The sequence below is a fragment of the Zosterops lateralis genome (genome assembly GCF_965231275.1).
Source record: "Zosterops lateralis genome assembly, chromosome: 10".
Classification (NCBI taxonomy): domain Eukaryota; kingdom Metazoa; phylum Chordata; class Aves; order Passeriformes; family Zosteropidae; genus Zosterops; species Zosterops lateralis.
The window spans coordinates 11,171,333-11,184,401 of record NC_139770.1 but is presented as its reverse complement, the minus strand read 5'-3'; the positions used below and the strand labels follow the sequence as shown (position 1 = coordinate 11,184,401).

The 13,069-nt window shown below is 46.9% G+C and overlaps 1 protein-coding gene across 1 annotated transcript; it reads right to left on the bottom strand.

Moving 5' to 3' along the window:
* Window positions 1-223: 223 nt before the first annotated feature.
* CLDN16 (claudin 16) lies at window positions 224-7,759 on the bottom strand. Its single transcript, XM_083869048.1, has 6 exons — window positions 7,643-7,759; window positions 3,013-3,115; window positions 2,606-2,770; window positions 1,383-1,574; window positions 913-1,059; window positions 224-834 (listed from the first exon to the last, which is right to left on the bottom strand). Exons 1-5 carry the CDS (start codon window positions 7,754-7,756, stop codon window positions 920-922), a joined length of 714 nt encoding a protein of 237 aa, XP_083725174.1. The 5' UTR covers window positions 7,757-7,759; the 3' UTR covers window positions 224-834; window positions 913-919.
* Window positions 7,760-13,069: the final 5,310 nt, after the last annotated feature.

Sequence of the window (13,069 nt, the reverse complement as noted above, 5' to 3'; positions counted from 1 at the left end):
CCACCCTAGTGAAGACCTGGGTGGGTCTATCCTCATCCAGCCTATGGCAGCCAGGATTGCAGCAGGGAACAGCAGTCTTGAACTAGGTTTAAATATCTTTTGATGGAAAGGGACAATAGATTTTAGTATCATTTACCCTAGTTTCTAGCTAATGTAGATATATTGTAATGCACAAGTTCAGATTTTGGATCTTTACTCACTTTGTCCAAGCAATGTTTTTATTAAGCAGAATGAAGCTGGCAATTTCCAGATTTCAGTGAGTTTAGAGCATCTGTAGTGTACCTTTTAACACTGACTAAGAAAGACTGTATTTTTCAGGGAAGAATGCACCTGCACTTATAATCTTTTCTCAGTGCAGAGGTTCATGGACCAAAGAGAGGGTCAGACATTTAACACAGCTCTTATCTCCTGGAAAGCTCCCCAGCTGCCTGTAAGAGGGGCAGACCCCATGCTGAGTGCACCAGGTCCAGAGATTGGTCAGACAGTCAGTCCCTCTGTTTGCCAAGCTTTTCTCCTTTGTACACTCTGTTGACACGCTGCCAGATATGGAACAGATCCATCTTGCAGTTTGGGGATCTTCATGCAGGACGCTGCTGTCTGATTCAGGAATGGCTGATTTCTCTCACTTCTACCAATAGTGTTGAGACAAATGCTGAAAAGAGTTTGTGTTGGTTATTTCAGTCCATGCTCACACAAGTGGCCTCAGCACCCAGGACAAGAGGATTCCAGAAAGCAGGATCTTCTCAGAGTTTACTTTCTTGGAGGAAAGGTATTTTGAAGCTCTCATAATGCAAACACTGTAGCATACAGTAGATCCTTGAAATTCAACTGCATCTGTATCACAACCAGAAAAGCTTGAGTCTCTGTGCAATCCTCCACAAACAAAAGCAGAGCTCTTTCTGGAGCACTTACCTCCTCCTCACACCCTTGTGTCCACCGCGTACATTTTGGAGGTGGCTGTTTGCGAGGACGGGAAATGTGTGTTTGTTAGGACGGTCATAGCTGAGGAATAGCCTTTCCTCAAGGAGTAGGCAGAATGGAATCTTCCAGAACTGGTCTCTGTGAGGCATAGGGAGAGAAATAGGAACTGCTAATGAGTGCTTGGTGACTTTTGGCTGCAAAGTTTCATTATTTGGGGAAAGCAGCACTCCGAGATATGATACAATAACAATGCATTTTATGTCATCCTTACACCTCAGCTCCCACATGAAGACCTTGATGTGCTTTCTAGAGCTGCCTAAGACTATTCCCATTTTACAGCTGAAAATATCACCACTGGAGATGAGCAACCGTGGCAAAGGACTTTCCCCACCCTGTGCACCTGTAGCACACCCTGAGCAATGGCTCTATCCCTGAGCTGTGCTTCAGCTGTGCTTCCTCACCTCTGAAGAGATACATGCAGCAGGTGAGCAGGGAGCCAGACAAGAAGCAGCCAACTGACCCCGCCATGCCAAGCCAGCAGGACCAACCAAACTTGTACTGGATGCCCAGGAACACGTTGTGGAAGAGCAGAGAGGAGCGCTCCACGTAGACATCCACGGCGTACCACACAGAGCCCGTGATGCCAGGGAAACCTGCAGGGGACAGAGGGGCCACACACAGAACCATGAAGTTCAAATCTACAGCTGCTGTCTACTGGATCAGACTTCAAGATGGGAAGACCTTCCTGGGACAGCAGGTTTTGGGCCCTGTCCGTGCTCAGCCTTTAGCAGATTCACCCCGGCTCCTGCTGATATCCTGTGCTGCCAGGCAAAGGCTGCACCTCACGGCCTGGCACTTACACACACCTCCAGCACACTGGCAGCACTCAGGTTTCTGCAGCAAAAGTAGAAAGCTCCTGCCCTTTCAGCTGCCAGTAGTCTCCAGAATTTAATTTTCTGATGTGCTTTGATTTTCAGAACATGTATGATGCTTTTCAGACAAACTTTGAGAAATTAATGGAAGATGCTTAAAAGAGCCTCTTGATGTGTTTTACATGTGCTCCCAGTGGCTGAGGTGAGTTACTAAATCTGCTTAGACTGAGGAAGAGGTAGCTGCTTTGTATTGGCATAAAGTCAAATTATATTATTTGGTACCTAGTTGGGTATTTATTTTTGTATTTAAAATTCTCCCACTGGCTGTAACAGCTAAGCACCTCAGCTAGTTGGGTATTTATCACCTAGAAGGGAAAGACATGTTATTATCCTTTTATTAGAGATAAGCTGCAGAGATTTTTTGTTAAGTGACTTGCCCAAGGTCACACAATCTGTGACTGAGCCAGAAACCAAACCAGGATTCCAGGACTTTCTAGTCCTTCAGCAACTGGTCTGGAGACCTGCAGCAAGGTGTCTTTGCCATATCAACAACCTCAACTGCTCTAGAGTGAAACAGCAGAAAATGGAAGTCAGTCAACTCAAAGGCAAGACACCAGGTCAAAACATGAACTGAAAGCAGATCAACTACGTGCTGTTTGAGGCAGGTGGTGAACAGAAGAAGATGCATTATACAAATAAATAAAGATCCTTCCTCCTACAGAAAATTACCAACCAAAGTAAAAGAAGGCTCTTAATGCTTCCCCACTTTGCTAAAGAGTGTGCTACAGAATGGGGACACAGTGGGGAAATACCTGCAAGGAGCAGCATAACCCCAGACGCCAGGCAGATGCGCAGCTTGATGAGAGGCTCATCAGGAAGGAATTTCACACAGTCCAGTCCCAGGACCAGGAAGAGAAATCCGAGTCCTGACAGGATGTCTGCAGTTATCATCATGGCTCGGGTCAGCACCAGCTTCACTGCAGGACAAAAATAGATCATTCTAGTGCACAAGGAATGGAAATGTGGGCAGGTAATGGGGTCAGATCCCATAGGAACATTTTTTTCTGGTGGTTCAGCATTTTTCAGCTTCCCCTGGGAGTAATACCTGACTGAGAAAAGAAACATGCTTCTAATTATCTGTCACTGGGTAGAACAGATACTCTTAGTCTACACTCAAATGTTCCCACCTCTTGTAGAAACATCTCTGACTCTTACATACCAGAATGCTCAGCGTAGATGGAGTCGTACTCATCACAAGTTTGGATCCCATCAAAAACGTTTGTGACACATTCCCACCACAGGCCACGACATTTTATACTCACCTGTGGATTGAGAAGACAAAAAAGACCATAGGTTAAAATATCCACCAACATAGCAGGTGGGCACCTTAGCCCTTCAACAGAAATCCAGCTCCAGTTACAACGATGGAAAACCAGAGGGTTTAGCTTGGAGAGAAAAAGCAGAAGGATGGAGGAAAAGGACAATGTCTTCTGTGTCCCTACTAATGTTTTTATATTAGAGAAAAATATTCTAAGTAGACATTAGGAAAAAAACCCCTTGCCTACTGGTAAGGATAAAAATTTTGAAGGAAATTTCTGGGAGGAGCTGGGGGGTGGCTGACTAGAAAGATCTAAGCACAGGTTTGCTCACTCATTGCCAAACACTTGTCTAGGCTGAGCTGGGTAGGGCCATGGACCAGACAACCTGAGACTTCACAGCCCTTCCTTACACCATCCTCCTGACAGAGGAGGAGCAGCTCAGAGTGTGGGAGAGGAGTGCAGAGGAGCCTGGATGTGAGCCCCTCTGCAAACACCTGGGGAGGGCTGCCCCCAGATGACTCAGCTGTAAACACTGGCTGGAAAATGAGAGGCAGGCGGTGCTGATGCTGGCCCTCGGGCTCCCAGTGTGCTGCCAGCTGTGGGACCACGCGTGCCCAAGCCACAGTCATCCCTGAGACATCCAGACTGGGGCAGACAATGCAGCAGAATCATGGTTAATTGTCTCCGCTGTCCTCCAGCTGTGGATACCATTCCCAGCCCAGCCTTCCATAAATCACTTTAATATGGGAGGCATTTTCATTACCAATGCAAATATGGCAGCAAGCACCTCTAAAATATTCCTGGAATTGCTCATACGAGGAGCAGAGTTAATGTTGGTGCAGCTTTGGACTCCAGCCCGCCCACTGCTGCCAGCGACACCCGCTGCAGTTAATGGAAAGAGAAACTCTTCCAGCAAATGAGTTTCACACAGGGGAAGGGGACCAGGCTTGCTTGGATGATGCAATAAATTCATTTTTCTTGCACTGTGTAAATCACAAAGCAGATAATAACATATCTCAGACACGTAATAAAGTCCTATTCAGGATGTATTGAAGCCAACTGCAATATTTTCTCCACAACACAATGCCTGAGCCAAACTGTGCACCTCCTCTGTGATAGTGGTCTCTGGATCAAAGGTGAGGAAAAACCACTCGCTACTTCAGTCTGGCAGAAGAGATACTATTTATATTTGAACTAAAATAATCTACATGTTTTGTTTCATGAAGATGGAAAGTGCTTAACATTTCTGAGAATTTCAGGGCACATTTAATGAAAAATATGATGAAAAATGAGAAGCACTGATGGAAAAAACTAATCTCATTGATTCTGCGTTTTTCAAGAGAACAGAGTCTTGTAAAACAAAATGCCATGTTTACATTCAATGTATTTTTACTATGGCCCTCTTAGTGCAGTTGCAGGTCCTCTTCTGTCTTAACTCACCACTGTTCAAGCTGTGCTTGAAATTAGCATATTTGTATTAAATTACATTTTGTTCCACTTGTATTTATATAATTTCTCTTTCCTCCCAAACCACCATAGGCTTATTTATACTACTCTGCATTCAGCTAATAATGTCACTTACTTCCTCACTTGCTGATATTATTGATGTGTTTTAAATCTTACAAGCAGCATCTACATCTAAATTATTTATAAAGAGACTAACAGGATTCCAGGCTTTGTCACCCTCCAAGCAAAACAGAAGTCTTAAGCACAACAGTTATGGTCTAGCTTGTGAAATAACCCTCTTCCCAGATTAACAAAAACTTGATTAATGTTTTTCGTTTCTTGGGATGTTTCAGTTCAGAAACCAGCCCATCTCCACACAGCCTGTGTGCAGCCTGTCCTATTGCCTGGTGCAGGAGGGGTAGGAACAGGTGTTACTGTGGGGACCTGTGGCTGCCCTGAGCCACTGCTGAGCTATTCTGGTTTCTGCTGCCAAGAGCCAACACTTGCTCCCCTCTCCTTTGTGCCCTGCTGATCCTTCTAGTCGTTAATCTGCTCCCAAGCCACCTTTGGGCATCTTCCCTTGTGCTGACAGCACAGACCTTCAGGCACACAGGAGCTGCTGTAAAGGGGACAGGGGTCAGGGCATGGGGTGTCATGTGGGGACACGGATTTCCCCATCCCACGGCTGGACCCCTGCACCATGTTGGCAGCATTAATTCCCCATCACCTCTCTCCCCCTATAGCACCTCCAGCTTCCCTGGGCCCAGCTGAGGACTCCCTGAGCAGCCAAACATCACAGCCATGCTCCTCATCCCCCACTCTGGTTACGAAACACGTTGCCACGACCTGCTTTCCCTAACACAAGTATGCATGTAAAACATGAACTGCATAATGACTGTAATACACATAATTATATCCTATTCATAATGTATAATTAATATTAAAATAATTCTCATACAGAAAAAGAAGAAGATTACAGAACAAGCTCACACTTCTCCTTGTGGGGAAAGCGGAGAAGACAAACATGTAAGCGATGTTAGTCACAGTGTTTTACCGCACTCTGAGGAGGTGCCAGCAGACAATGATTACAAGCCCAGCTTGAGAGTAAAACAGGCATCGTTTAACAGTAGTGGTGGTATTTATAATCCACCTGCAACAGGGAGGGCCTGGCTACACAACACAGCACTTGTTGAGAAGCAGATTATGGGCTTTTTCCACTACAAACTACCACAAAAATTGACCCAGCCCTGTCTTGATGCTTCACAGGGAGTCACCAACTTAAACAACTTTCTGTATGGCCATAACCTGTTGTTTCTGAAGGGAGGTGAGGGGCTGTGAAAGCTGAGTCAGGGGTCCTGCAGCCTCTCTGGAGGTGGCTGCTCAAGCACTCCCTGATCTCTTCTTCCTGGGATGCTCATCTCCAGTGGGACCACAGTGAGGGTTCCACCCTCTCCAGCTGCTGAGACCAGGGTCAAAGCCAAGTAACCAGCCAAGAGCCAGCAGCTGCCCAAGGATGGAGTTCCCTTCTCCTGGAGTCAAAGTTGCCTAACTTACCCTCTTTCTGGCTGAAAACAGGAGTCATTGCGGACTCTACACCTTTCTGGCTGTGGACATTCCCTTGTTTAGAGAGGCAGTGAGTCATTAGGGTCATTAAGGAGATCAGTGGTCAGGTATTAAGGCTGGGGGCGTTTTTTCTCCATTGTTTAGTATTCACACTCAGAGCCGGAATGTGAGAATAGTGGTTGCTAATAACCAAACAGGGTGTTAATGGAGCACTTCGGACAGCCCATCGCAGGTGCCTTTGCGCCAGGAAGACAAGGTTACACGGCCTCAGGGTAATGGACCAGCTCTTTACCGGACTCTGCTCAGGTGCTGTGCTTCTCTTATCTGGTTTTCCCCACAATTGGATTCCCTTGGTTCTTCTGAGTATACTGATACCTTCATCTGATCATTTCCTGAAAGGAATCTGAAGTATCTCCCAAATGAAGAGTCATATCCCATCCAGCATCACTGGGTGTACTCTATTTGCCTTGCAAAGAGGCTCACTGAGCAGACACGCTGCCCACCAGGAACTGCACTGCACTGGATCATCACCTCAGCACTTACATCCACCTTTCAGGGTTTCTGACAGTCAGATGGTCAGGACTTCTTGTGGCATAGAGAAAAAAAAAGACAAAGTTTTTCTTGTAACTAGTTTTCTTTGTAATTATCCTTTTTTTCCTTGGATAATTCACTTCTTCATGTGCTGTAGCCAAACGCTGCACTGTAATCACTGAGTGCAGAGGCGCTCTGGTTTCATATTCTGGATAGCAGATAGAAAGTTTCCTCCTGGTACATTCAGCCAAACTTTCTGTCTTGGAAGGTGTTTCACCTTCACTGCTTAAATGATCCAATTTGCCAGAAAGCAGATTCCTACACTGTGGACCTGCAGCTTAAATGTACAGAAATGAATGGCTGTGCTGGAAAGAAAATTACAAATTTGCAATATTGAGTGCAGGAGAAACAGTGATGATTTGGGGCCTGGAGTCTTTGGGGCACACCTTGTCTTGGAGCAGCAATCTGCTCCCTTGTTTGCAATTGACTTTTGCCAATACCTTTCTCTAATATGAGAGCACTACTGCCCACATGAGTTCCAGGAGATATTGCTCCCCTTAAATTTCTGGTAGCCCTGTAGCTCAATGGTGTTCAGAAAAAGACTTGAAGAGCACAGTTGTACATGCTGGATGTCTCCACCAAGAAGTCTGAACTACAGAACTAGAAATGTCTCCAAAATATCCATGCAGGCTGGGGGTACAGGAAAACTCCTCTCAAGTTCATACACATCTAAAACTAGAGCCTGTAGATCTTTCCTGAACTTACTAAGTAAGAGCAGAGTCTGGATAAAAAAGTCTGGCAAAGAGAATTACACAAAATATCACTTCTCTCCTGCTCTTGCCACAGTAATTCTTTTCATTCTCATCTACTTTCATCCAGCACAACAGGAAGAAAGAACAATGAGCGTGGAGCAGAGCAATGATACCAGGAGCAAACTCTCTCTAGGACACACTGGTTTTGGTGATCAGGTTCTCCTTACCCCAATCTTACCTCCAGGGAGTCATCAGCATTCACCATCCAGCAATCTGTCCAGGTAGATATTATCAAAAACCCAGCAGAGAAAAAAGCAAAAACGCAGCCCACATATTGGAGGAAAAACTTCATGCCAGCAGGTGCTCAGCACATCCAGGGCAGTGTGAACAGGAGTGCCCAGCCTTTCCAAAGCCAGGGGAGAGACAGAGTCTCAGTGTCCCAGCCCCCTCTCACAGTGACCATGAAGGGCAGGACCTCCTCACTTGTGCAGGTGCCATCTGGTAGTGATGGCTGCAGGAGCAGAGCTCACCTGCCAGGGGTCAGGAGGGGGGTGAGAGTGCCCACGGGAGCTGCTGCAGCCAATCCGCCCTGCCCCGCTACAGTTCCTGTCATGCCTGACTGAAGAGAAATGGGGCTGTGCAAAGGGACATGCAGGGCACTGGAGCCCTGCACTGGCAGGGGAGGCAGCTATCATGGCACGTTTTGTCAAAATAGGGATTAGAAAAAAGACTCAAACCTTGTTCTCCGGGGCAGAAGTTGTGAGCACTGCTGAGGGACACAGAGAGGAGCTCTCATGTGCACACACACATTTATTCCTATTCAGTGGTTTATGCCTTAACAGGGAGCAATTATAAAGTGTTTGGTGTAGATCCCAGCCCCCTTGGTTGTTATCCTGTTGGTCTCTGATGCAGTGATGATCTAGTTCAATGCAGAAATGTCACCAGGAAGGAAAAGGAAAAGGTAGCAGTCATGGGCCTTCAGAGCAACACCCACCCCCATCTCAGAGACAGAACACTGAATTCTGAATTTAAGTCAAACCTCAATACCTCTCAATTGGGGCCTCAATTTGTTCATGGCATGAGTACAACTCCCATGTGGAAATCCTGAAGTTTTCAGACTGGTGCTAGTCTGGAGGATTTCAGGTGGTGGGAATTTCCCTGCTTGCTTACTATGATTTCAAGCTTCTGTTTTCCTGCAGGACTCTGCAGGTGAGCAGGGGTGACACAGGCTGCCAGGGACAGAAGGCTGGGGCCTCTGTAAGAGGCTTCTCAGTGTCTCCTCTCATGCAGTGCTGAGAAAGCCATCAGGGCTCCAGAGCACCTTTCAGGAAAAGCAAAGGGGAGTGGGACTAGAAATTCCTCCTACCCCAAAGGTTCAAATACACAGAAACCATCTCATCCGCAATTATAATTATTTTTGAATATAAAGAGAAGCAGTAACAGCCTGAAGACCTGCCTTGAATGGGTAAATATTCGACACAGGGCAGAGGAGCAGACTCTTGCCCGGCGTTCAGCTTTGCTTCCAGCCCTGGCGGTGTCTGTCATCTCAGCTGTCACCTCCAGATGGAGCCAAGCGGCGCCTTTACCGAAACTGCTCAAAGCTTCTCCTTCTCCGGGATTCCCGTCAAATACCACAGCAATGAGAAGTTTACTCTTACGACCCGTGTAATTCCAATCATAATCTCATGATACGGTTTATGCTGACGGAGATCACAACTTTCACCCTCGATGCCAGGCTCACTCCACTCCTCAGAGGTGACTCTGTGGAATAGTCCTGAGCACATTCATTGGGAGACTTAAGTGGAAAACAGAAGTCCCAGGTCATAAAGCCAGGGTATGCAGGAGACTCTGCTGCTTCAGCTTTCTGTTTTCTCTTTCCTAATTCCATTTGTAGAAGCTGACAAGTGAGGAACTTTTCTTAGTCCATCTTTCTCAGATGCAGGTCTTGATGTGTTTATGTGGATATGATGCTTTCTGCTGAGTTTTCTGGTATCCAAATATCTGGATAAGTCAGAGAAACTTTCATGATTTTCACTTCATGGCTTTCTGTGAGAAGAGTAGCTTTGTGTTTTCAACAGTTCTGACCCATGGGGACATGGCAGTGGCCACACAGGTGCCATAAAGGATAATGACTTCCATTAGCACATATATGTTTATAGATTGCATTTGTAAGAGACAGGTACTGAAAATACACATCATCTTCCTACACTTGTCTTGTACTCAGTTCATTAACCTCTGTCTGCATCCATTTTTAAAAAGCATCCTAGTGAGTGATTAGTGGCAACTCAGAAAAAGTGGCGGTGAGCTAGAGAAGCTCACCCTGAAAAATCTGAGACAGTCTTCCTACAATCAGCATTAAGTCCTCAGCAGTGTCAAGTCCAGAGTTTAACAGCAACAAATCTTGGATTAACCAGGAAATGTATTTTAGCCACATGAATGTCCTTGCCTTCTCCTTCTGTCCTGTACCCAAATGCAAGCTGCTTTCAGAGAGGATAAGCACAGCGGAAATAAAGTTTTTCTTTTATTTGGTAGATGGTGAAAGTGTCTCAATACAAGCATGACAGAGGTGGAAAGTGAGAATCTCCATGGTAATAGCCAGAAAGATGTTTCTAAGCTTTTGTGATGGGCACATCATACTCTGTTCTTCCAGCTCAGCCCATCAAATGTCCATGGATGTCAGACCAAGAGACAAACTCCATTAAGGGGTGGAGGCGGCATGTGAGGCACCAGTGCTGCCTCTGCTTCACTCCATCTCTCCACAGTTGTTATTGTAATCCCGGTGATGTCTTGTTTATTTTCCACATGCCCAGCATTGTGTTGCTGTTCCGGCTCCTTCCACCTCCCTGTGCTCACCTTCCCTGCAGGGCACGGCAGGTGAGTGACCCTTCCTAGAGCAGGATGCCAGTGCTTCCCTGGCCATGAGTCACTGGGGACAGGAAGTGGCTCCCTGGACATTTGCATCTAGCTTGGGGCTCTGGAGCATCCTGGCCAGGACAGCAGAGCAGGTCAGGATCCTCCAGACTTCCCTGGTGTAAGACTGCTCCAAAGTGTGCAACACAATGAAGATGGTTTGTGATTTTAAACCTGATGGAGAGACCAGTCCAGTAGCTAGTCCTTCTTTAGGTCCACATCTCAAACAGTCCCATGGAATCTGCTGTAGTTACTAGAAAGAATACAAAATTCTTTATTTAGTAGAAAATGGCAAGGTACATGTTTAATACTCTTTATTTAAAACAAGTCAGCATCTTCTTGAAGCAAAGTCTGTAGCAGTTTTTCATATGTTTTTTTTTTTTTTTCCTAACTTGCCTGACAGATGTCCCCTCATCTTCAGAAAACAGCTCTCCCAAAATAACCTCCCAAGATGTCTTTGTATAGCCCAAAACCCGGCTGACATGACTCAGGGTAGCTTTCCAGTGAATTTGTAGGCTGTACTACATATGCTAACTGTGCTTTGACACTAACAAAAGCATTAGGGTATCCTAATATTTGATTGTCAGAGCTTGGTCTTGTTGAGCTCTTACTCTGTGTGCTATTGATGCAGTAAAACTTTGCTCATGTAAGAGTTTTATCACCTTGACTACACTCAGTCCCAGCTCAGGGACAAATGCACCATGGGTCGATTGCTTTTATTACTCATTAACACAAGGTGGTCTGTGCTCTCTGTTAAAGCCAAGCTATTTATGTTAGAGAGAGAGAGAAACTACTGACAGTCTTGGGAGGTGTTTGTCACCAGTCTACTGACAAAACCATTTTTGCAGCAACACCCCAGTGAGGCTGCAGTCCCATGAGCATAGAAGGGTGGTGTTCTGCCTTTACTTCCTCAGTGTCTAATAAATAGTGTAGCAGAGGGCCTGGAGCAAGAAGGAAGTGGTGGTGCTGTGCATTCATGCATGAAATACAGACCTCTCTGCAAACAGGCAAGCAGCCCAGGAGGTGACTCGTGTTCAGGGCCAGAGGCTTGTCCAGCAGGAAGTGCTCAGGGGTCAGAGGTGGTGGAGAGCTTTGGAAGGGGATTCCCTAAGAGCTCTTCTGCTCCATGGGCTTGTCTGCCCAACCCTTCCCACTCCTCCCTCCCCCTCAATTTTCCTGCTTCACACACCACCATCCATGGCCTCAAATTGTGTTCACCTCCAGAGCAGTGCTCACATCCTTGGATGTGAGATGTGTACATAAATAAATTACAGAGCAGTGTGTAATGTACCCCTTCAGCCATGCTCATACGGTCACAAAACCTTGGGATTTAGCTTGGCTTTAGCTCAGTAACCCCAAGGAAAATAGTAAGACTTCTGAGCAGCCTATGATTTTTCAAGCAGGCAATACATAAGATTAAAGGAAAATAGGAAAGCAAAGGCATGTTCTGGTAGATGACAGCTTAAGGGATTGGTAAGTAAAAACTGTGTACGTGTGTGTGCGTCTATGGATATTATACCACAGGTAGGATGCTTGCACACACTCCTTTAAAACAGCTTTTTTAAGTCACTCCAAAGCAATAAATGCTAAAACAAGCATTTCATTACAGTCTTTTCAGGTTCTCAAAGTACCACGTTCTCCTCAGTACAATAAATTTAGTTTTATGGCTGCCTATGAAATCCCAGACCTAAGAAACACATAATCTCAATGATGTATTACTAACCCCATTTCAGAGCTGGGGAAAACGAGGCCCTGACTAAGTGCCTTTAGATCGAGAGCAAGGAGTCACAGCCCCGCTCCTCTTTAGCAGCGGGGCAGGACTCTCTGCCTGGGCGTGGTAAGATCCGTATCGGTGAAAACGTGTGTGACCACTCGGCGTTCCTGAAAGCCGCCGGAGAATGGTGCCCGTCACCGCATTCCAGCTCCCCGCATGTGTGTGCTGGCAGAGCAGCCGGGCAGTGCATCAGACACACCTTTTCTCGGCATGTCACAAGTTCCAGTCCACAGCCCTCGTCCCCAGGCACCCCGGGGGCTGTTGATGCCCTGCCACGTCCCTGCGGCGTCATCCTCATCCAAGCGTGCCTTTCCCAGCAGGAGCCCGAACTTTCCCGTGCGCTGATACCAGGGTGATAAAACGCGAGTGAAGCACAAGCTCTGCGCCACCACTAGCAGGAAGGGAAAGGAGAGCAGCGTGGGCATTGAGCACTCTGCGGAGCCCCAGAGAAAAGCACAGGGGAAAGGTGCGGCGGTGGAAGGGGGATGTGTCCGTGCTCGGGCGGGGCTCCTCGGGGACACCTCGGCGCGGCGGGAGCGGCCGGAGGAGCGCTCTGCCCCGCGGGGCTCTCCCGCCTGGAATCCAGCCCCCCCTGTGACTCACTGCACAAGAAACATCCGCTTCAGACCGCTGTGCCTCTCGCTGATACTCTCCAACCTGCTTATCAGAGTGACGAAAGACCCTCTCGGAGACTCATCGAGAAAGGGATGAAAGTAACTACGGGGTTAGAAATGCACGGTTTGGTAACAGGATGTTTGATGTTCGGCCTGCTCTAAAAAGCCCAGGAGGACAAGAGCTGAGGCTCGGAGACAACAGTTGTTTCTGTGATTCACAGACCATGAACACAGGAGGGTTTTGAGATTTGGTTAGATGAGTGGGGGCCAGGTTTGGGTAGAGGAGTTTGGCAGGGAGTTTCCCTGCAGAGGTCTGGGGCTGTGACTCTCTTAAAATCAGTGCTGCCCACCCGCCTGGCATCTGTCC